At 47.9% G+C, this 24521-nt stretch overlaps 1 protein-coding gene across 5 annotated transcripts in view; it reads left to right on the forward strand.

The window, feature by feature from the left end:
• Nucleotides 1-24521, forward strand: part of LOC121002814 (protein adenylyltransferase SelO-like) — a 49799-nt gene that overhangs the window by 929 nt on the left and 24349 nt on the right. For 2 of the 5 annotated variants that reach the window (XM_040434387.1, XM_040434385.1), the window contains exons 2-8: nucleotides 3501-3780; nucleotides 6815-6933; nucleotides 11146-11274; nucleotides 11779-11843; nucleotides 15696-15752; nucleotides 19232-19330; nucleotides 22714-22781. In XM_040434387.1, coding sequence (XP_040290321.1) covers nucleotides 3576-3780; nucleotides 6815-6933; nucleotides 11146-11274; nucleotides 11779-11843; nucleotides 15696-15752; nucleotides 19232-19330; nucleotides 22714-22781 — 742 coding nt within the window. In that variant the 5' untranslated portion in view covers nucleotides 3501-3575. Of the gene's footprint in view, nucleotides 1-3485; nucleotides 3781-6814; nucleotides 6934-11145; nucleotides 11275-11778; nucleotides 11844-15695; nucleotides 15753-19231; nucleotides 19331-22713; nucleotides 22782-24521 lie in introns of all 5 variants that reach the window. The other 3 variants (XM_040434389.1, XM_040434388.1, XM_040434390.1) reach the window with 3 other exon arrangements.

Raw genomic sequence — 24521 nt, forward strand, 5'->3', positions numbered from 1 at the left:
CGTGCGGCTCCCCGGGCGCTCCAGAGTGACGTCAGGGCGCCCCACGTGATGACGTGATCGCATGGATCACGTCATCCATGCGCATGGGGCGCTCTGACGTCATTCTGGAGTGCCCCGGGAGCCGCGCGGACGGTAAGTATACTGCTCCCCCGCTCCCCACTACTACTATGGCAACCAGGACTTTAATAGCGTCTTGGCTGCCATAGTAACACTGAACGCATTTTGAAGACGGATCCGTCTTCAAATGCTTTCAGTTCACTTGCGGTGTTACGGATCCGGCGGGCACCTCCGGCAAATGGAGTACACGACGGATCCGGACAACGCAAGTGTGAAAGAGGCCTTATAAGAGCAGAATAACGGAAGTGTCAGATTCTTAACTGACCCTGGTTTCTGTTCAGGATCCCACGTAATTAGCAGGCAGGACTCTTCCGTGCTGGTTTTGCCTTAGGCCACATGCACACAAACGTTGTTTGTTTCCGTGTCTGTTCTGTTTTTTTGCGGATAGGATGCGGACCCATTCATTTCAATGGGTCCGCATCAGTATGTCCATTCCGCAGCCCCGCAAAAAATAGAACATGTCCTATTCTTGTCCGTTTTAGGCACTGTTACAATGGATCTGCAAAAAAAAAAAAAACTTATGCCATTCGTTTATTTTTTTTTCTGCGGACCGCAAAACACATACGGTCATGTGCATGTAGCCTAAACCTGTGACAGACGCCCTAAACCGAATCACTTGTGTAGATGTAGACAAGTCCCAAAAGAGGCACTGCGGAAAGGGGGCTCACGTCCTGGCTCTATATAAATAGGGCACAGAACCTAGTTTTCACTTGCAGTCCTATGTAACACCACCACAGGTAACACAGTGATACCTCTCTGAGTACAGATAATGTGGTAGATGTCACCTGCAGTCCTATGTAACACCACAGATAACACAGTGATAACACTGAGTACAGATAATGTAGTAGATGTCACCTGCAGTCCTATGTAACACCACAGATAACACAGTGATAACTCTCTGAGTACAGATAATGTAGTAGATGTCACCTGCAGTCCTATGTAACACCACAGATAACACAGTGATAACTCTCTGAGTACAGATAATGTAGTAGATGTCACCTGCAGTCCTATGTAACACCACAGATAACACAGTGATAACTCTCTGAGTACAGATAATGTAGTAGATGTCACCTGCAGTCCTATGTAACACCACAGATAATGTAGTAGCTGGTACCTCCTATGTCCATGGCTCAAATCTGGCTCTGCCTCCTGCTTGCTGTAGCCATCAATCCAAATGCTGGATAACCTCCTCGCCTGGCAGCCCCATGGAGAGATCTCCGCAAAATGCCCTGTGCAATTCAGCGCAGGGCAAAGGAGAGCATTGGAGCATGAAATGCTCCGATGCTAACATCAGGGGGGCTGCCTGGGGGAAATTATGGGTATGTCCGGGCTCAGCTCAGAACCCGGACAACCCCTTTAACCTGAATACCAATATAGTGTATCTTCCATGTACCTTATCATTTAGCTATAATAACCTGCCTGCATTCAGTGCGCCCTGCGCTGTCCATAGTGCGCCCTGCGCTGTCCATAGCGCGCCCTGCGCTGATGAATGGCAGGAAAAGTCTAAGGCATATTTGTACACCATAGACTTTTACCAGGGTGTCCACAGAGAGAGCTCTGAGTGCCGCCTCTGGCATCAGCGCCATAGGTTCGCCACCACTGATATATCCTAACACTAGAGAAAAAAAGGTAATTTTCTCAGCAATGTAACAGGTCAGCCAGTTACATAGGTACAAATCTGCTGATAGATGCCCTTTAGGCCTCAGGCACACAACCGTTGTGTGTTTTGCGGATCCGCAAAACATGGATGGCGTCCGTGTGCGTTCTGCAATTTGTGGAACGGCACGGACAGCCATTGATATAACTGCCTATTCTTGTCCGCCAAACAGACAAGAATAGGACAGGTTATATTTTTTTTGCGGACCACGGAACGAAGCAACGGATGGAAGTGAATGGGTCCGTATCCAAGCTGCAAAAACTGCGGCTCAGATGCGGACCAAAACAACGGTCGTGTGCATGAGGCCTTAAAATGAAGTTCAGTGAGAGTTCAGTTCCACAACTCCAGCTCTGCTGCATCAAGTTGAGCACCACTACGCCAGCACTGCTACATCAAATGAGTTCCAGTAGTCTAGCTCCACAGCATCAGTTTAGGTTCACTGCATCAAACCTACTACATCTGTGCATCACATCTTCTATTCTTCCTCCACTGTAGCTCATTCCTGCATCCACTCTGCTACATCAAGTCCAATACAGTGCAACCTCAACTGCATCAGGCCTCCATTTTGCCACACTGGTTCTCCAGCTCTGCGACTTCCAGTTTACTAACAGATTTCTGTTTTCTGGGGGTAAAATGTCACACAATTTGGTGTACACGATATTTAAACTTAAATTTGCAACTGGAAGGGGATACCTGGGAGGGAGCCCGCCTCTTTCTGCCGTCTTTATAATTCCTAAAGACACAAAAACAACGTAACATTTTGTGCTTATAGCATAGATGACATGCCTAAATGCAGTGCTGTCATTGGCTGCTACAGAATGTCACCAGCCGAACCGGATCTTTCCTGTTAGTGACCAGTGATGGTCAGTTCGCAGTGTTCGCGGGCTGCCATCTTTAGTAAGGTAGACTCACCCGTCCGACGATGCACAGGTAGCCGGTCTGAAATCAAATATGGTCACCGGGAGCAGGCAGTTCCGAGAACAGCCGCCGGGGGCCTTCATCGGGCTGTTCTCGGAACTGCCTGCTCCTGGTGACCATATTTTGATTTCAGACCGGCTCGCGGCACAGGCACAGGTAAGGTCTTACCTGTGCATCGCCGGACGGGTGAGTCTACCTTACTAAAGATGGCAGCCCGCATGTGTTCGCTGGTGAACACTGCGAACTGGCCATCACTGTTAGTGACGAGTATAAGGAATGGTCGGAGCTCTCAATTTCAGTAAGTGTATTTTAGAATAAATTAAGTTTTCAATATATGCAAATGAACCTCTAGGAGCAACGGGGGCGTTGCCGTTACACCTAGAGGCTTTGCTCTCTCTGCAGCTGCCGCGCCCTCTCCACTTTCATTGATAGGACCGGGCAGTGTAAGTATCATCATGCCTGTAGAGAGGGTGCGGCAGCTGCAGAGAGAGCGGAGCCTCTAGGTGTAATGGCAACGCCCACGTTGCTCCTAGAGGCTCATTTGCATATAATAAAACATAATTTTTCTCAGCAATGTGCGCACATATGAACACGGGATCAACACAGATGCCTTCAGCTACCAATTGCACATGGAATTCTATTAAAGTGTTTATTAGATTATCGCACATTGTCCAGTTTTAAATTTTTTCAGAAAAACGCTTTTAGTAAAACTTGTAGTAAATGACCCCCAATGTAAAGATGACTTTTCCATTTGTGGTATAATTTGACTTTATATGGATTATTTTGACCATAGCTCTCATTTTCCCAGTGAAGGAGGAATGACGTTTCCTCATTGATGTCCTGAAGAAGAAGCGATCTGAGTAAATGGGAAGAGGTCCTCACAATGCAGGGCGGCTGCGGTGCTCTGGTGTGTCTGTGGGCAGCACAGGGCATCTGCGGCCTGACCTGGAAACCTAACATCCCTCCAAGGGCAAGGAACGGCAAGCAGACATTCCTCATCAATACGCTGAACAGCAGTGACCACTGTCAAAGGAAACACAAAGTATCAGCCCTGGGTCTATGGAGCGCGTCGCTGGACGATGATCTCGGTACGCTCATTCTGTACTTGATAGGTTCTGTCTGAAAATATTATCAAAATAATCAACCTCTGGGTGCTGAATTATTAATCCTGGTTTAAAATCTAGTTTCAAAGGCGGGGACCTACATCGGGCACCCCCACCAATCAGCTGTGTGATATTCATGTCCTATCCTCAGGAGCAGGTCCTACACCAGGCACCCCCACCAATCAGCTGTGTGATATTCATGTCCTATCCTCAGGAGGAGGTCCTACACCAGGCACCCCCACCAATCAGCTGTGTGATATTCATGTCCTATCCTCAGGAGGAGGTCCTACACCAGGCACCCCCACCAATCAGCTGTGTGATATTCATGTCCTATCCTCAGGTGGGGGTCCTACACCAGGCACCCCCACCAATCAGCTGTGTGATATTCATGTCCTATCCTCAGGAGGAGGTCCTACACCAGGCACCCCCACCAATCAGCTGTGTGATATTTATGTCCTATCCTCAGGTGGGGGTCCTACACCAGGCACCCCCACCAATCAGCTGTGTGATATTCATGTCCTATCCTCAGGAGGGGGTCCTACACCAGGCACCCCCACCAATCAGCTGTGTGATATTTATGTCCTATCCTCAGGTGGGGGTCCTACACCAGGCACCCCCACCAATCAGCTGTGTGATATTCATGTCCTATCTTTAGGAGGAGGTCCTACACCAGGCACCCCCACCAATCAGCTGTGTGATATTTATGTCCTATCCTCAGGAGGAGGTCCTACACCAGGCACCCCCACCAATCAGCTGTGTGATATTCATGTCCTATCCTCACGAGGGGGTCCTACACCAGGCACCCCCACCAATCAGCTGTGTGATATTCATGTCCTGTCCTCAGGAGGAGGTACTACACCAGGCACCCCCACCAATCAGCTGTGTGATATTCATGTCCTATCCTCAGGAGGAGGTCCTACACCAGGCACCCCCACCAATCAGCTGTGTGATATTTATGTCCTATCCTCAGGAGGAGGTCCTACACCAGGCACCCCCACCAATCAGCTGTGTGATATTCATGTCCTATCCTCACGAGGGGGTCCTACACCAGGCACCCCCACCAATCAGCTGTGTGATATTCATGTCCTATCCTCAGGAGGAGGTCCTACACCAGGCACCCCCACCAATCAGCTGTGTGATATTCATGTCCTATCCTCAGGAGGAGGTCCTACACCAGGCACCCCCACCAATCAGCTGTGTGATATTCATGTCCTATCCTCAGGAGGAGGTCCTACACCAGGCACCCCCACCAATCAGCTGTGTGATATTTATGTCCTATCCTCAGGTGGGGGTCCTACACCAGGCACCCCCACCAATCAGCTGTGTGATATTTATGTCCTATCCTCAGGTGGGGGTCCTACACCAGGCACCCCCACCAATCAGCTGTGTGATATTTATGTCCTATCCTCAGGTGGGGGTCCTACACCAGGCACCCCCACCAATCAGCTGTTTGATATTCATGTCCTATCCTCAGGAGGAGGTACTACATCAGGCACCCCCACCAATCAGCTGTGTGATATTCATGTCCTATCCTCACGAGGGGGTCCTACACCAGGCACCCCCACCAATCAGCTGTGTGATATTCATGTCCTATCCTCAGGTGGGGGTCCTACACCAGGTACCCCCACCAATCAGCTGTGTGATATTCATGTCCTATCCTCAGGAGGAGGTCCTACACCAGGCACCCCCACCAATCAGCTGTGTGATATTCATGTCCTATCCTCAGGAGGAGGTACTACACCAGGTACCCCCACCAATCAGCTGTGTGATATTCATGTCCTATCCTCAGGAGGAGGTCCTACACCAGGCACCACCACCGATCAGCTGTGTGATATTCATGTCCTATCCTCAGGAGGAGGTACTACACCAGGCACCCCCACCAATCAGCTGTGTGATATTCATGTCCTATCCTCAGGTGGGGGTCCTACACCAGGCACCCCCACCAATCAGCTGTGTGATATTAATGTCCTATCCTCAGGAGGAGGTCCTACACCAGGCACCCCCACCAATCAGCTGTGTGATATTCATGTCCTATCCTCACGAGGGGGTCCTACACCAGGCACCCCCACCAATCAGCTGTGTGATATTCATGTCCTGTCCTCAGGAGGAGGTACAACACCAGGCACCCCCACCAATCAGCTGTGTGATATTCATGTCCTATCCTCAGGAGGAGGTCCTACACCAGGCACCCCCACCAATCAGCTGTGTGATATTCATGTCCTATCCTCAGGAGGAGGTCCTACACCAGGCACCCCCACTAATCAGCTGTGTGAATAAATCTTTTTTCACCACTGAAGATTTTAAAAACTGTCAGATGACCTATTAAAAGACTTGTCTGATTAGGACAACCCCTGTCCACATGCTGTATTTGGAACTCCTAAAAGGGAGTCTCTTGTTTGCCACCCCCTCTATGAATACTTCAGAGTCTTCTGCAGAGGAACTGCCTGGCCACCGCTTTCCCTGCCAAATCAGCTGTTTGTTGGGACGGTAAAGAGATCAGCCCTTTCACATGGAGGCTTCAAATTGTACTCGGTTGTCTCATCAGGGGACATTAAAGGGGTTGTCCCATGAAAAATATTCTGCAGTTTTCAAACCAGCACCTGGATCTGAATAGTTTTGTAATTACATGTATTTAAAAATTTAGCATAGCTGCTGAGCTATTCAATACGATGTATGTGTATAGCGCCACCTGCTGATGAGACACTCCCCTTGAGCTGTCAGCTAGCAGAGCAATGAGTGAGGAGATCTCTGGATCCACGGGAGGTCCAGGGCTGGTTCTAGCTTTGTTAGAAAGAGATTGTCATGTCCTATATGATGGCTTTACATTAGTCATGGGATAAACCCTTTAATGTGGAAAAGAACAGGTGTGTCTTTTGGTCTGATCTTGTGTACCGCCATGCGGCTGTATAGTTGGAACACATGGTTTCAATGTGTCTCACTTGTACAAGTCACTTACATGTCCGGGCACCCTTACAGGCCATGTTTTACCATAGTTTATTTTTGCCTTTTCAATTTTCAGCCAAATTGCCAATTGATTCAATCCGAAGCAATTATGTAAGAAAGGTGAAAGACTGCGTCTTCTCCCGCACCTACCCTACTCCGTTCATGACTGATGTACGTCTTGTTGCCATCTCCGAGGTAGGTCACGTATCTTCCTCTGACCACCATTGCACAGTTTACAGAGAAACTTTGTAAATTACGGTCGAGAAGAGCATTCCCTGTCTTACAGACTTCTGAAATCTCCTCACAATCCGCTGCTTGTTCAGGGTCTGCACAGAGCTTTTTCTAGCGATTTGAATTCAGAAAAGTTTAATCTTCACACCGGGCACTGCCCAATAATATATCAGAACAGCTAACTGCCCCTCTCAGGTTTACCTGGAGGCAGAGTAGACCTTAGTCTTTTTGGTGGATCCAGAGGAAGGGACTTGCTGAAGTAAACATTGGTACAAAACTTTATGGGCCTGTATATCCTATATCAGCGCTTACAGGCTGGAGGACACCCAGAGACGGCGAGAGGATGATTGCATGGGTGCCGGATATTGTAAAAACGCAGCTCAATTTTCCGCCTTTATTTTGAGCAGATAAACATTTTAAAGCCATAACTGACTAAGGCTGCATTCACACGTTTTCCGTGGTGTGTTGCGGACCCGCAAATTGCGGATCCGCAGCACACCCGCCCGGCACCCCTATAGAAATGCCTATTCTTGTCCGCCAGCAGCGGACAAGAATAGGACATGTTCTGTCTTTTGCGGAGCTGCGGACCTGAAGATCGGGGCCGCGCTCCGCAAATGCGGATGCTGACAGCACACTGTGTGCTGTCCGCATCCAGTCCGTCCCCATAGGAAAATGAACGGGTCCGCACCCGTTCCGCAAAATTGCGGAACGAATGCGGACCCATTTGCGGACGTGTGAACGTAGCCTTAACTTGTGGCCTACTTAAAGGTAACATGTCAGCAAGAGGGAGTAGTGAAAATGTGATGTTTTATTCTGCTTCTTAAAGGAGTTTTCTGGTAATAATTTTTTTTATCAAGTGCCCACAGCCTGCGCACTGAAACAAAAGATTCATACCTTCCTGCTCCGTGCCGCCCCGACGCTTTTTATATGCGGCTGGCCTGGTCACATGCACTGCTCCAGCCAATGACGGACTTCAGTGGTGACGTGGCCACCAGCAGCAGGTCACCCCTGAAGCCAGGCCCATAGCCAGCCACAGCGTGGGAGCGTATAGAGCAGAATCTGGCAGAATAAAACCTCATATTCTCACTAGTCTCCACAGAAGGTGCACTATATGGAGAAAAGTATTGGGACACCTTCACATTACATCCACACTGTAAATCCATAGGCATTAATATGGAGTTGGTCCCTCCCTTTTACAGCTAAAACAGCTTCCACCCTTCTGGGAAGACTTTCTACACGATTTTGGATTGTGTCTGTGGGAATTTTTGCTCTTTCATCCAGAACAGTTACTTATCACTCAGCAACAGTGTAAGGGTCCATTCACACGTCCGCAAAATGGGTCCGAATTCGTTCCGCAATTTTGCGGAACAGGTGCGGACCCATTCATTTTCAATGGGGCCGGAATGTGCCATCCGCACTTCCGGATCCGAACTTCCGTTCCGCAAAAAAAATAGAACATGTCCTATTTTTGTCCGCAATTGCGGACAAGAAAAGGCATTTTCTATGAGTGTGCTGGCAATGTGTGGTCCGCAAAATGCGGAATGCACATTGCCGGTATCCGTGTTTTGCGGATCCGCAAAACACATACGGACGTGTGAATGGACCCTTAGATGTGTAAAGTAGGGTTCTGCTTTTGAACCCGCTGCAATCAGCTGATCGTCAGTGAGTCCTTCTTTAGTGAAGGGATTGTCACTTTTAGGCCTCATGTACACGAAGTTCCGTGAAAATCTGCTGCCCTCGCCATTTCTGGGGGGAGTTTCTCGAAGCGGGCCACCTGATAGGCTAAAAGAGGAGGCATGTTTGTGGCTGCGCACCATAGCTCCGGGTACCAATATTTTGCAGCCGATTGCTGTGAACGCGCGGGGGCAGCTGAAAATAACGGGCTACCGCGCATGCGCGATATGTGAACGCGCCCAGAGTGCCAGGAACGCACCAGGGCAGCTTACTTTTACGGGCAATCGCGCATGCGCGATGTGTGATCGCGCCCAGGGATTGACAGGAACGCGCCAAGCTACAGGGCAGCTTATTTTCGCGGGCCACCGCGCATGCGCAGGAATAGTAAGTTATCTTAACAGGTATACAGCGCCAGGGCAGCTGAAATTTACGGGCTAGCGTGCACACGCGCTTCTCAGGAACAGTATGTTATATTTACACGGACCCTGCGCCCAGCATCACCATCACCATCACCTAATTGGCACAATAGAGGTAACTGGCACAAAAGGGGGGGAGGCATCTCATCACCATAGGGACACTGCGCCCAGCAAGCACCCCATTGGCACAGTGGAGGTAACTGGCACCAGAGGGGGCATCTCATCATCACAGGGACACTGCGGCCAGCAAGCACCCCATTGGCACAGGAGAGGTAACTGGCACCAGAGGGGGCATCTCATCATCACAGGGACACTGCGGCCAGCAAGCACCCCATTGGCACAGTGGAGGTAACTGGCACCAGAGGGGGCATCTCATCATCACAGGGACACTGCGGCCAGCAAGCACCCCATTGGCACAGGAGAGGTAACTGGCACCAGAGGGGGCATCTCATCATCACAGGGACACTGCGGCCAGCAAGCACCCCATTGGCACAGTGGAGGTAACTGGCACCAGAGAGGGCATCTCATCATCACAGGGACACTGCGCCTGCGGTCAGCAAGAACCCCATTGGCACAGTGGAGGTAACTGGCACCAGAGGGGGGAGTGGGCATCTTATTATCACAGGGACACTGCGCCTGCGGCCAGCAAGCACCCCATTGGCACAGTGGAGGTAACTCGCACCAGAGGGGGCATCTCATCATCATAGGGACACTGCGGCCAGCAAGCACCCCATTGGCACAGTGGAGGTAACTGGCACCAGAGGGGGCATCTCATCATCACAGGGACACTGTGGCCAGCAAGCACCCCATTGGCACAGTGGAGGTAACTGGCACCAGAGGGGGCATCTTATCATCACAGGGACCCTGCGTCCAGCAAGAACCCCATTGGCACAGTGGAGGTAACTGGCACCAGAAGGGGGAGTGGGCATCTTATCACAGGGACACTGCGCCTGCGGTCCTCAAGCACCCCATTGGCACAGTGGAGGTAACTGGCACCAGAGGGGGCATCTCATCATCACAGGGACACTGCGCCTGCGGCCAGCAAAAACCCCATTGGCACAGTGGAGGTAACTTGCACCGGAGGGGGCATCTCATCATCACAGGGACACTGCGCCTGCGGCCAGCAAACAAGTAAAACATGTTCTTTTTTTTGCGGTGTGGAGGCACAGAAAGAAACCCCACATAAGCACTTCGTAGTGCTTCCGTGGGGGTCTGTGCCTCCGTTCTGCACCACTCTTTCCGGACAGTGTGTACACAGCCGGTGCCCATATATATTGCGGACCCACTGTTTGCGGGTCGCAATATGGGAGCGGCCATGTGCATGAGGCCTTAGACACAGGGGCGTAGCTATAGGGGTGCAGAGGTAGCAGTCGCTACCAGGCCCAGGAGCCTGAGGGGGCCTAAAGACCCTTGTACCACATAAGAAGACACCAGTATTATAGAAAGTGCATGCCGTCGAGTTACACCTCTGGCCGGAGGGAAGGGGTTATTTAAATTTTTGCCTCAGACAGCAGGAAGGCTATGTGCGTCCCTGGCCACAAAGCACTGAGGGAACGGGGGGGCCCAAGCTGAACTCTTGCACCAGGGCCCATGAGCCCTTAGGTACGCCCCCTGCTTAGACAGACCTTTCATGTTAGAAACGTCCCTTGAAAAAGTGTGATCACAAATGGACTCCAAGCTGGTCTCCTCACCTATCAACTGTAATCTGTGGGGAAATCTAGCAGTAAGTGTGCAGTTTCCCTGCAGCGCCACCACAGGGGAATTGAAGCATTACACAGTGTCCATTCACATCAATGGATTGTCTAAATAACGCAGGACAGCACATGTCCTCCAGATGCAGAGAGGCTCTTTGTAGCTATTATGCACCTTCTACTATCTCAGAATCCTCTAATATGAGAATGGGTTTTCTAAATCAGACAAGCCGTGGCCTGGAATGCCCTTGAACCCATTTTTAGAACTAAAGTTGATATAATGTCAGTTTGGAGATCATACAACATATCCTCCCCTGATAACTTCTATCTGGGTTGGTATGCCCGCTATTGTATGTGAGATGGCACAAATATAACCCAGATCATTATTTTCGCAGGAGGTCCTGGAGAATCTGCTGGATGTGGACATGTCTGCTGTGAGCACGGACGATTTCCTGCAGTTTGTCAGCGGGGGTAAATCGATTTCAGGGTTTGCTCCTCTGACGCACAGATACGGAGGCCACCAGGTGACTGCAGATGACATTGTATAGTAGTTGCTGACGTAAGGGAATCGGTGACTTTATGTCTATATTATAGAAATTGGTAATGCAGACATAGTAAGGCTACTTTCACACTGGCGTTTTGGCTTTCCATTTGTGAGATCCATTCAGGGCTCTCACAAGAGGTTTTGGTGTCCGCTTGATGAAACTGAGCCAAACGGATCCGTCATGGCACACAATGTAAGACAATGGGGACGGATCCGTTTTCACTGACACAATCCGGCACAATAGAAAACGGATCCGTCCTACATTGACTTTCAATGGAGTTCATGACGGATCCGTCTTGGCTATGTTACAGATAATACAAACGGATCCGTTCTGAACGGATGCAGACGTTTGTATTATCTGAACGGATCTGTCTGTGCAGATCCATGATGGATCCGCACCAAACGTGAGTGTGAAAGTAGCTTAAGTTACTGAAAGTTGCTTTTTCATTTGTTCTTTTTTCTGTTTTTGCTCAAATTTCTTTAGTTTGGTGTTTGGGCAGGCCAGCTGGGAGATGGCAGAGCGCATTTGATTGCCACCTACATCAACAGGTAGCGTAAATTACCCCTGACATTAATGATGTGTGATCAAGGGACCATATCACGTGAATGAAGGAAATCAACTTGCGCATTTATACAGTTGCAAGAAAAACTATGTGAACCCTTTGGAATGATATGGATTTCTGCACAAATTGGTCATAAAATGGGATCTGATCTTCATCTAAGTCACAACAATAGACAATCACAGTCTGCTTAAACTAATAACACACAAAGAATTAAATGCTACCATGTTTTATTGAACACACCATGTAAACATTCACAGTGCAGGTGGAAAAAGTATGTGAACCCCTAGACTAATGACATCTCCAAGAGCTAATTGGAGTGAGGTGTCAGCCAACTGGAGTCCAATCAATGAGATGAGATTGGAGGTGTTGGTTACAGCTGCCCTGCCCTATAAAAAACACACACCAGTTCTGGGTTTGCTTTTCACAAGAAGCATTGCCTGATGTGAATGAAGCCTTTCACAAAAGAGCTCTCAGAAGACCTACGATTAAGAATTGTTGACTTGCATAAAGCTGCTTGCAGCGTTCGGGTGTTCGCCTAGCCGTGCGGAGGCAAGCGGAACCGTCCAGACTTACAATGTAAGTCAATGGGGACGGATCCGTTTAAAGATGACACAATATGGCTCAATCTTCAAATGGATCCGTCCCCCATTGACTTTCAATGTAGAGTCATCCGGATCCGTCTGAAGCTACTTTCACACTTAGAATTTTTTCTACAATATAATGCAGACGGATCCGTTCTGAACGGATCCCAAGTCTGCATTATATGAGCGGATCCGTCTGGGCAGACATCAGATGGACCCGCTCTGAACGGTAGTGTGAAAGTAGCCTTAAAGGGATTATCTGACTATTTGTACCTGATGACCTCTACTCTAAATAGAGAAAAAAGACCAAACCAGATAAAGTACAATAATGCCATAGTCACAAAAACATTAAAGTGCTTATGCTACGCTTATTTATAAAGTGAGATGCCTGGCAAATGGATTTTGTACAAAATCCTTTGAGCCCTGTGACGAATAGCAGACCTCGTGCCCGCTTGACGTCACCTACGTCCAGCTCACGAGCCGCGGTATGGTCACGGGTTACCAAAGCGTGACGTTACGCCCTCCAGAGGAGCAGGTAAGGTCAGCTTAGTACAGTTTACACAGACACCTCTTGTCCACTCGGGTACAGAGAGGCAACCAGCGCCTCCTCAGCCCGGGAAATCTGCCACCAGCTTCTCGTTTGATATAAGCCCGGTCCACTAACGGGATTATATAGGGTGAGAAACCAACCCGCAGTAGCTTATAACTAGGCCGAAACACAGACGTGGGGATTCGTGATTGGGATACAAGATAGCACAAGATTAAATTATATATTTAATCGCCTTAAGGGCACACTAGATATAACACTATACACACAGAGAATATATACAGTGGTCTGAGGTTACAGATACAGGCTATATGGGTACAACAGGGTTAAGCCGAGCAAAAGTCAGTTACCGGGTAGATGAAAGTTCCTTTGGGCTATAATGGTGGAATAGTCCTTGGCTGCAGTCACGTGGGGGCAGTGAAGTCAGCTGGTTCCCGGTCTCTGCAAACACATTGGCACGATGTGACCCCCTTCAGAAAAGACCCTGCCTGCTGGCTTGCATGGACTTATGACCTGTAGCCGGTCGCTCCCCTCCCCGCCTATGGGTAGGGTCCACTCCTCCTTCTCTGGTGCTGGCAGAAAATGACCCATAAAACCCCTTAGGGCTCATAGCCCCAGACCAGAATGTCGCAGGAAGATGGTTCTGGGCGCAATGTGGGCTAAAACTAGAGTCCAAGCATGGTACCGATATTTGGTTTCTGTGGGGAGATATGTATATCTCCCCTCCCGAGCATCCTAGCATCAAGCCAGGACCACGTGGATGTTTGGCTTTGCCCCAGGATCGCAAAAAGATAACCAAATTATGCCTGGGATGGACGGACGATTCATAATTCCTTATGAAATGTAGGTGCCAACATGTCTGGGAGGTATCATTGATCCTGGGCAAGGGCTGAGACCTCATGCTGGGGGTTTTCCTGCAGGATTAGCTTGCCTCCAAACTGGCTGGTTGAGGTGTGACTTTATCCACCTGGGGCCTCCTTGAAGCCTGGACCCCTGGGGGCTTTCTATCTGACAGCAGATGGCTGGGGGGTGAGAACATATTTTGCATTTACACTGACCAAGGTGAATCAAATGACAATCAGGGCTGCCAGTAAATGATAATCCATATTCCTCACAAGCCTGTCTGCCGTACGTCAAGGCGATCTCTGTAAGACGGGAACCTAACACTAAATACTACCTGTTATGCGCCATAATGGCCGCCATAAAGTTCAGGAAGTGTTGGTTCCACATGCATGCTGGGTCCACTTTGCCTTTTACCATTTTTGGTGCCATAATGGCCTCCATTACTTCCAGGGGATGCAGCTACCAACATGCATGCCGAGCCCACTCCATACCTCTCCTGGCGCCAGACGGCTTCCAATGAATGTAGTGAGAGCAGGCCACAGCTTTATACCGAAACTAATTAAAATCAGCCTATGGGGCAGAGTGCACGACTCGCTGGAGTGCCACACCTTCAGCATTGTAAATCTGCAAAAAAAGGGGGTTAGTCAGCACATCCCAGTGGATAGGTTATCAGCATCTGATCATTGGAGGTCTGACACCAGGGACCCCCGCCGATCAACTGTTTAAGAAGGCCCAGTGCTCCTGTGGCCTTCTTGCTGCTGAACCTAGACCAGTGACGTCACGAGCATTGGTCACGTAGCCTAGGGGGCCACCCAGCCCCATTCACAAAATTCCCTTCATAATAGATTGAACCCATGATGTGAATTTCATGTCAAGTGAGGTACTAATAAGAAGAAGGCTGCTCTTTGCAGGTATGATCCCTGAAATAAATAATAGCAAAATGCACAGATTACCCAGCCTGGGAAAGTACAAAGGGTTAAAAATCCAGTTTACTACCATATTACATGTGGTTAGCAGCTGTGACCTTGGCCGATGAAGATGTTCGCATTGGCCACTAGGTGTCTCCCTCACGATGTGCGGTTCAGGCACTGGCCGGCAGCTCCATAACATAGGACGCGTTACCTTACTTGCATTTGATAATGGAATATTATTGATCCCAGAAGCATCGATATTTTCCAGAGTCTGCTTGACTTAGACCTAAAATGTTTTCGTTTGAAGTGATAAAAAAAAGAGAGAAAATCAATATCAAGAACTGTAACGCCTTCTCTAAAGATGATTAAACTTTACTGAAGAGCAACGTGGGAAAACGCGTCAGCAAAGTACACCAACAACGTCCGCCTGAGACACAGAATTATGGGGTCATCTCACCACAATTAGGCATTTTTAGATTGACACTAACAGAAACCCCCAGCAACCAAGTGTTATTGCAGAGGGAAGCTGCAGGCAGCCATACATTCCCATTGCACTGCCAAGCATGTCATTTCAAGGGGTTGTGCCAAGAATTATAGTTATCCCCTATGCACAGGACAAGAACTAACTATTTATTAGTGGGGGCCCCCACAGACGGTTAGACCCCCATTAATATCTTCTGTCCTGTGGATAGGGGGTAGCAATACTTGGTACAAACCATTTAAGGACAGGTCCAATCCATATACACTAAAGCGAGGTTACAAATGCACCACTGCCCCAGCTCAAGTGCCCCCTCCATGTTTGCTTGTGTTGTGGGACATTCCCAAACGTTCCCTTAATAGAAAAACATTGAAGTTGTCGTAATGTCAGCATGTAGCCCTAGCCTTAAAGGGGTATTCTATCTGTCTGTCCATCTATATCATTTTTTTCATCCTACTATGTAAAATCTTTCTGGCAGGTACGGAGAACGATGGGAACTTCAGTTAAAGGGATCAGGAAAGACTCCTTATTCTAGGTAATACACTACCAATAAGTATAAAGGGGTTGTCCAGTTACAACACATCCGCTGTCCACAGGATCGGGGATTCGTGTCTGATCAGCAGGAGTCTGACCGCTGGGGCCCCAACTGGGTTCACATCCTCCCGTTTGAATGGAGCGACGGAGCCATTTCATATTACTGTTCATAGGGGAGTGCTTGTACTCTGCTATGTCTGGCGGTCCCACATAGCTGAATGGAGTGGCAGTGCGCCTGCCTGTCTGGCACTCCAAACGGGGGAACACTGCCCGCGTTCTCTTGATCTGCAGGAGTCGGTGGTCAGAGCCCTGCCGATCAGACACTGGATAAGTTGTTGTAATGGGACAGCCCTTTTCATGTGTGATGCATTTATATGACAGCCTTTGGTCCTTTAACTTTATCTGAAGCTGGCCATGCACATTAGGCCTCATGCACACGACCATATGTATTTTGTGGTCCATAAACCGTGGATCCACAAAATACGGATATTGTCTGTGAGCCATCTGCATTTTTTTTGCTGACTCATTGGGGTCTCGTGGACCCCAATAGGGCATATTCTATAATTTGCGGAATGGACATATGGAAGCAGAGAGTCCCAAGACTTAAATTTAACCCCTATCCACAGGGTAAGGAATAAGTATGTGAAGTTTTTATGTGAAACATATATACACTGCCTGTCCAAAAAAAAAAGTTGCCACCAGGATTTAACTACGCAAATAGTTCTGAGCCTCCTATTGGATTATTACTGCATGAACGATTATCTTTCAGCTGGCAACAAGTTATTTAACCCCAACTGGTGCAATGAGTTGCTTCTCATTCCTAAACAACCACGTCCAAAGACACATCTCGTGGTCGTGGAAAAGATGTTAGTCTATTTGAGAAGGGTCAGATCATTGGCATGCATCAAGCAGAGAAAACAGGAGATTGCAGAAACTACTAAAATTGGGTTAAGAACTGTCCAACGCATAATTAAAAACTGGAAGAATAGTAGGAACCCATCGTATTCGAGGAAGAAATGTGGCGGGAAAAAATCCTGAATGATCGTGATCGGCGATCACTTAAACATTTGGTGAAATCAATTAGAAGAAAAACAACAGTAGAACTCAGGGCTATGTTTAATAGTGAACGTAAGAGCATTTCCACACGCACAATGCGAAGGGAACTCAAGGGATTGGGACTGAACAGCTGTGTAGCCGTAAGAAAACCACTAATCAGTGAGGCAAACCAGAAGAAAAGGCTCCAATTTGCTAGGGAGCATAAAGATTGGACTCTGGAGCAATAGAAGAAGGTCATGTGGTCTGATGAGTCCAGATTTACCCTGTTCCAGAGTGATGGGCGCATCAGGGTGAGAAGAGAGGCAGATGAAGTGATGCACCCATCATGCCTAGTGCCTACTGTACAAGCCTGTGGGGGCAGTGCTATGATCTGGGGTTGCTGCAGTTGGTCAGGTCTAGGTTCAGCAACAGTATGTGCTCCAAGAATGAGGTCAGCGACTACCTGAACATACTGAATGACCAGGTTATTCCATCAATGGATTTTTTCTTCCCTGGTGGCACGGGCATATTCCAAGGTGACAATGCCAGGATTCATTGGGCTCAAATTGTGAAAGAATGGTTCAGGGAGCATGAGACATCATCTTCACACATGGATTGGCCACCACAGAGTCCAGACCTTAACCCCATTGAGAATCTTTTATTTTTTATTTTTTATTTTTTGGTGGCGACTTTTTTTTTGGACAGGCAGTGTATTTTATAAGATATAAGATATTGATTTTTTATTTTATTTCCCATGTCCCATATTTTTAAACAGTAATCCTAAAACCATGCAGTTTTTACACTGGCCACTAGACTTAGTGTCAAGACTTCCTGTTCTTTGAGAGCAACTTTGGGAGGCGCCGGCCTCTCCATAACTTCGGTGCATCCATCGCCAGTTTTAAATGTAAGACCGCTTCCTTGCTGTCTTACATTTAGACCATTTTCAATGCCTAAAACGGGCAAAAATAATGATGAATGAGACGGGCCTGCCGGCCTGTTCCCTTCCCCGCCCGTGCCACACCTACAAATGTAGTGCATGTAATAGAAATAAGAATAGCGTGAAGGTGGCGGTACCGCTGATGTCTCCAAGTAAATAGTGGATTCCCATGAACACCTGTCTGTATCAGCAGGGACTATGGTGCTCAGCCGCAAAAACACAAGAAGTTCTTACGTAATATGGGTAGGTACGCAAAAGGCAGCACTCACCACTGCAATAAAAAACTTCCTTTTTTCTTCCATCTGGATATAATAAAATTCGGAATGGGGCGGACACTTGTCTCTTACACAGAACGCGAAGTTGCGACGACCGAGGCGCGTAAGCGCGAAACGGTCGTCGCCACTTCGCGTTCTGTGTAAGAGGCAAGAGTCTGCCCCAGTCAGAATTTTATTATATCCAGATGGAATAAAAAAGAAAGTTTTTTATTGCAGTGATAAGTGCCGCCTTTTGCGTACCTACCCGTATTACCCACAATTTTAGACCTGGCAGCCTAATTTAGGCGTATTTCAGAATAGTAAATGACCCCCAATGTACAGGAGAGGACACTACTGACGTCTATGGGAGAGTTTTCTAGGCATGCTCTGTGACCTCGGCAGAGGTCAGGAGGTAGAATATAAGCAGTGATATCACCTATTGTGAATGGTGGATCCTGTGTTATCTTTACAGAGATGATACCTGTCATTGTAATGCGGTGGGTGATGATAATAAGATAGCTACTGAAAAGTTACCTGTACAGAACAGGACGTCTGAAGATTAGGCCTAGTGGCCAGTGGGAAAACTGCACTATTTTAGATACATTTTGAAATATAGCTAGTGACATGGAAAATTAAAACCAAAATTTTTTAAAATATGGGGTCATTTATGATTAGATATATGCCACTTTTTGGCGTCTATTTGTTACAGAAGTTATTTGTGGCAAAATCTGCGACTTTTGAAAATAGTAGGCCGCTCACGCCAGTGCCGAAAAAAGGGGGCGTGGGCGTGTAAAAAGGGCTTGGCCGGCGGGCCTGTCTCAATTATCATTTTCTACACCAGTTTTTGGCGTAGAAAATGACTTAAATCTACGCCAGCACGGGAGTTGGCTTGGGTTAAGACTATTAAATGTCCCCCATAATCCCGGGCTCCTCACAGTGAATATACTTACCTGGCTCCGCGCTCCCTGCGCCACTCCTGGTCCCGACACCGCCGCTGCTGCTTCTCCCCGTGCGTGGATGAAAACATCAACATTGTGAGGGGCCCGGGCATATGGGGGACATTTAATAGTCTTTGATAACCCCTTTAAGCTTGGTGTACGCCGGCGGACCATGTGCCGAAGTTATGTAGAAGCCTGCCTCAAATCTGCTGCAAAAAAAGTCTTGTTTTTCCTAAAATAAGTCTGCCACATCTCAGTGTGGTCAAAATCTACACATTTATAATAACATAACTAATATTTGGTCATTTATTCCTAGGACTGGAGATGGGAGAGCTGTGCTGCGCTCCTCTGTAAGAGAGTTCCTGTGCAGCGAGGCCATGCACTACCTGGGTGTTCCCACCAGCAGAGCCGCCAGGTACATATATACATCTCAGTCTACGCTGTCTTATGGGTGAGCTCGTTACTTTACAATGGGCAGTTTACTTAGCGTTCTCTTATAACATTTCTGAAAGAAGGTGGAGTTATTCATTAACCTGTTACAGAGGTCACTAATGGATCATAGACTAGGCCTCCGCATTTTTATCGTGGCCTAGTCTAAGCACTGCATGGGTCTTGAGAAGAGGTAGGCTTCTGCTTTGAAGGGAACCTGTCACCGGGATTTTGTGTATAGAGCTGAGGACATGGGTTGCTAGATGGCCGCTAGCACATACGCAATACCTAGTCCCCATAGCTCTGTGTGCTTGATACATATGCAAATTGACCTGAGATGAGTCCTGTATGTGACTCATCTCAGGTTAATTTGCATATGTATCAAATCGTTTTTTTTACACAATAAAAGCACACAGAGCTATGGGGACTGGGTATTGCGGATGTGCTAGAGGCCATCTAGCAACCCATGTCTTCAGCTCTATACATGAAATCCCGGTGACAGGTGCCCTTTAATGGGGCGGTTTACTGGAAGCGCTGATCTGGGCTGTTTAATGGCTTAGATGTCGTGGTCAATAGCGACCGCAACATCTAAGTGGTTTAGAGGGAGGGAGCTCCCTCTCTCAGGCATTGGCACTGCCGCGAATGAGATCACAGGGTAGAGATATCTGAGTATGGTATCTGGAGGCCTAATGAAGGCCTTCAGGCCTGCCCTCAGCGATTGCCAATACCTGAAAGTGCCTGTATAGTACTTATCAGACGATCGCATGTCAAAGTCCAATTGTGGGACTAATACACTGTAAAAATAAAAAAATTAAAAAAAAGTTCAAGTTAAAAAATACACCTTTTCCATTTAAATATGCTTTATTTCTCATCCGTATCAATTTCAGTGCAGTAATTACCATTGCTGAATAGGCAGTATAGCGTTTATTTCTCATTCGTATCATTGGTGGACACAGGCTTGACCATGGGTATGAAAAAAAAGTGTCAGCTCTTGGAATACGACAATGCACTGGTCGCACAGACATTTCCATTTCAGTGCAGTAATTACCATTGCTGAATAGGCAGTATAACGTTTATTTCTCATCCGTATCATTGGTGGACACAGGCTTGGCCATGGGTATAGCTGTTGCCGCTAGGAGGTGGACACTAAGCACAAAAAAGTGTAAGCTCCTCCCCTTCAGCTATACCCTTCCTACAGGGACTAAGCTAAATCAGTCCGAAGGTGGTGATCCGGCTGGAGCAGGGGGGCAGCAGACGCCGGACAGGGTCAGGTTCGGGTTCAGTCTGACAACTCCACTGCAGTGGCTTACCTCAATCACCAAGGAGGTGCCCGGCAGCCATGATTCTCAGCTGGGCGGAGAAACATGTTCCGGCGCTGTCGGCAGTTCACATTCTCAGTGTCGACAACAGGATCGCCGACTTCCTCAGCCGGGAGCGTCTCGATCCCGGCGAGTGGGCTCTTCACTCACAGGTCTTTCGAGCCATCTTTCGAGCCAAGAGGTGGGTCAGGTCCGAAGAACTGCCTGTCATTGTCGTGGCCCCCGATTGGCCGAGCCAGGTGTGGCACGTGTCTCTAGTCACCCTTCTTGCTGACGAACCCTGGCGTCTTCCTCTTCGGGAGGACCTCCTGTCGCAGGGGCCGATCCTCCACCCGAATTTAGGTTCGCTACATTTAACGGCATGGCTGTTGAAGCTGCTGTACTAAAGGCTTGGGGTTTCTTGGAGGCGGTGGTCCAGACCATGATTCGGGCCAGGAAGCCATTGTCTTCCCGAATCTACCATTGGACTTGGAAGTCCTACTTTAGTTGGTACGAGCGGCATCAGCTGTCTCCCGTTCAGTTCTCCTTGCCGCGTCTCTTGTCTTTTCTGCAGGCGGGCATGGAATTGGGGCTGGCTCTCAGCTCCCTCAAAGGGCAAGTTTCACCTCTCTATTCTTTTTCAGGGAAAGTGGGCATCGCTTTCGGCGGTTCGGACTTTTCTGCAGGGGGTGGCGCATGCTGCTCCCCCTTCCCGTCCTCCGTTGGATCCTTGGGATCTTAATCTAGTGCTCAACGCTCTCCAGTCTTCTCAGTTTGAGCCTTTGCAGCAGGTGTCGCTTCGCTTTCTGTCTTATAAGGTGGCATTTTTGGTGGCTATCACCTCTATCTGTAGGGTTTCGGAACTCGCAGCTCTATCATGTCGGTCGCCTTTTCTGGTCCTCCATCAGGATAAGGTAGTCCTTCGTCTTGTTCAGGCCTTCCTTCCGAAGGTGGTATCGGCATTTCATTTTAATGAGATTATTCTCCCTTCATTTTGTCCGGATCCAGCTCATCCTCGGGAGAGGTCGCTTCACACTCTGGATTTGGTACAGGCCGTTCGGGTGTATCTGTCACAGACGGCGTCTTTCCTGCGGACGGATTCCCTGTTTGTGATTCCGGAAGGGCCGAGACGAGGGCTGGCAGCGTCGAAGACTTCTATTTCCCGATGGATTCGTTTGGCCATTGCGGAAGCGTACTGCGTTAAGGATCGGGCCCCACCCTTCTGGGTAACTGCTCATTCGGCTCGGGCAGTAGGGGCCTCTTGGGCGGTGCATCACAGGGCTTCGGCCCTTCAGGTATGCAAGGTGCACACCTTCTCGTCGGCTGACGTGTCTCTGGGGCGTAGAGTTTTTCAGACGGCGGTCCACCCCGGGGACTGCTCTGTAACGTCCCATGGTCAAGCCTGTGTCCCCCAATGATACGGATGAGAAAACTAGATTTTTGTACTTAGCGTAAAATCTGTTTCTTTTCCGTTCATTGGGGGACACAGCTCCCACCCATTCTCTTGTTTATGGGCCTCTTCGGGCCTGTGTGGTCCTGGGTTTGTATATACTTTGGTTTTCCTGTTTTGTCTTACACCTCCTACTGCTTTTGCACAAACTGATTGCGCTTAGTCCCTGTAGGAAGGGTATAGCTGAAGGGATGAGCTCACACTTTTTAGTGCTTAGTGTCCGCCTCCTAGCGGCAACAGCTATACCCATGGTCAAGCCTGTGTCCCCCAATGAACGGAAGAGAAACAGATTTTACGGTAAGTACAAAAATCTAGTTTTTATATGATGTGTTTGCTATAATTTCATCCATTACCTCCTGTTTGGAGAGGGTTCTAATATTCTTAATCATTTATGGTAAGGAAGCTCCATGTTACTCATTCACTAAATAATAATTCTGCAGACAAGGGCTTTGGACAGCGGAGATGTGCCTTACATTACGTTGTAAAGTGTGCCCCCGTACAGTGCCCACCACAGTATGCCCCACCATATAGTATAGGATGTGTGTTCCTCCCACTTGTGTCCCCAGAGTTACCCCGAATCCTGGTTATCTGGCTAATGGCTTTTTCTGTTTTGTAAAACAGCCTTGTTGTGAGTGACGATGTCGTCTGGAGAGATCAGTTCTACAAGGGGAATGTTACAAAAGAACGGGGTATGTGCTGTAATCCAATGCTCCAATAATAATAGGTGTCCACTAACGATAGTGTCTCTATGTATGTTGTTATTATTATTATATGTAATTATATTGCTTACAGATGCGATAGTATAATGATTGAAAAGACAACAACTTGGAACACCCTTATACAAACTCAAATGGTCGTCAGAGAAAGGCCTGTTTCACACTTGCGTTGTTGTTTTCCGGTTTTGAGATCCGGCAGAGGATCTTAATACCGGAAGAAAGCATTTCAGTTTAGTCCTCATCTCCTTCTGAACGGACAGAGATCTGTTCAAGATGTCTTCCGTTCCGCCAGCATTCCGTTTTTGAAAGCAAGCTGAGGTTTTGTGACTGGTCATAAAAACAGGAAAAAAGATCAATGTTCAGATCAAAGAAAACAATATAAAGCTACTTTCACACTTGCGTTTGGTGCGGATCCGTCATGGACGGATCCGTTCAGATAGTACAACTGTCTGCTTCCGTTCAGAACGGATCAGTTTTAGTATAGCCAAGACGGATCAGTCTTGAACACCATTGAAAGTCAATGGAGGACGGATCCATTTTCTATTGTGCCAGATTGTGTCAGTGAAAACGGATCTGTCCCCATTCACTTACATTGTGTGTCAGGACGGATCCGTTTGGCTCAGTTTCGTCAGACGGACACCAAAACGCTGCAGGCAGCTTTTGGTGTCTGCCTCCAAAGCGGAATGGAGACTGAACTGATGCATTCTGAGCGGATCCTTCTCCATTCAGAATGCATTAAGGGCAAAACTGATCCGTTTTGGAGCGCTTGTGAGAGCCCTGAACGGATCTCACAAACTGAAAACAAAGCGCCAGTGTGAACGTAGCCTTATCTGTAACATAGACAAGACGGATCCGTCTTGAACACCATTGAAAGTCAATGGAGGACGGATCCTTTTCTATTGTGTCATAGAAAACGGATCTGTTCCCATTGACTTACATTGTGTGTCAGAACGGATCCGTTTGGCTCAGTTTCGTCAGACGGACACCAAAACGCTGCGAGCAGCGTTTTGGTGTCCGCCTCCAAAGCGGAATGGAGACGAAACGGAGGCAAAGTGATGCATTCTGAGCGGATCCTTTTCCATTCAGAATGCAGATCCGTTTTGGACCGATTCTGAGAGCCCATGACGGATCTCACAAGCGGAAAGCCAAAACGCCAGTGTAAAAGTAGTCAATGGTGACGCATCCGGTTTTTTAGGAGCCTTAGTGACTGATCCGTTTTTTTATTTCACACAACCGCATCCTAACGGAACAGATGCATCCTGATGTGCAAAATCAAAACTGATCTGTTTAGTTCTGGTATCAATGAAAGGTTCAGTTTGCCCCGCAAAAAATGAGTCCCCAAACAGCTCTGTACATATAATTACAAAAAAGTTATAGGGGTCAAAATATGGCGATAAAAAAATAAAACTGATTTTTTTTCCCCACTTTTTTATTATTTGATCACTATCAAAATGCAAGAAAAACTATACATATAAGGTATCGCCGGATTCGAACGGACCTGTAGAATGAAAGTAATTGGTCAGTTTTATCGCACATCGAACTTCGTAAATAAAAAAAAACCTAAAACAGTGGTGGAATTGCTTTTTTTTTGCAATTTCACACCTATGGATTTTTTTCCCGCTTCCCACTACATCATATGCAATATTAAATGGTGGCGTTGGAAAGTACAACTTGTCCCGCAAAAAAAAAGCCCTCATGGCTATGTGAACAGAC

Source organism: Bufo bufo, chromosome 5 (genome assembly GCF_905171765.1).
Source record: "Bufo bufo chromosome 5, aBufBuf1.1, whole genome shotgun sequence".
In the NCBI taxonomy this organism is placed as follows: Eukaryota; Metazoa; Chordata; class Amphibia; order Anura; family Bufonidae; genus Bufo; species Bufo bufo.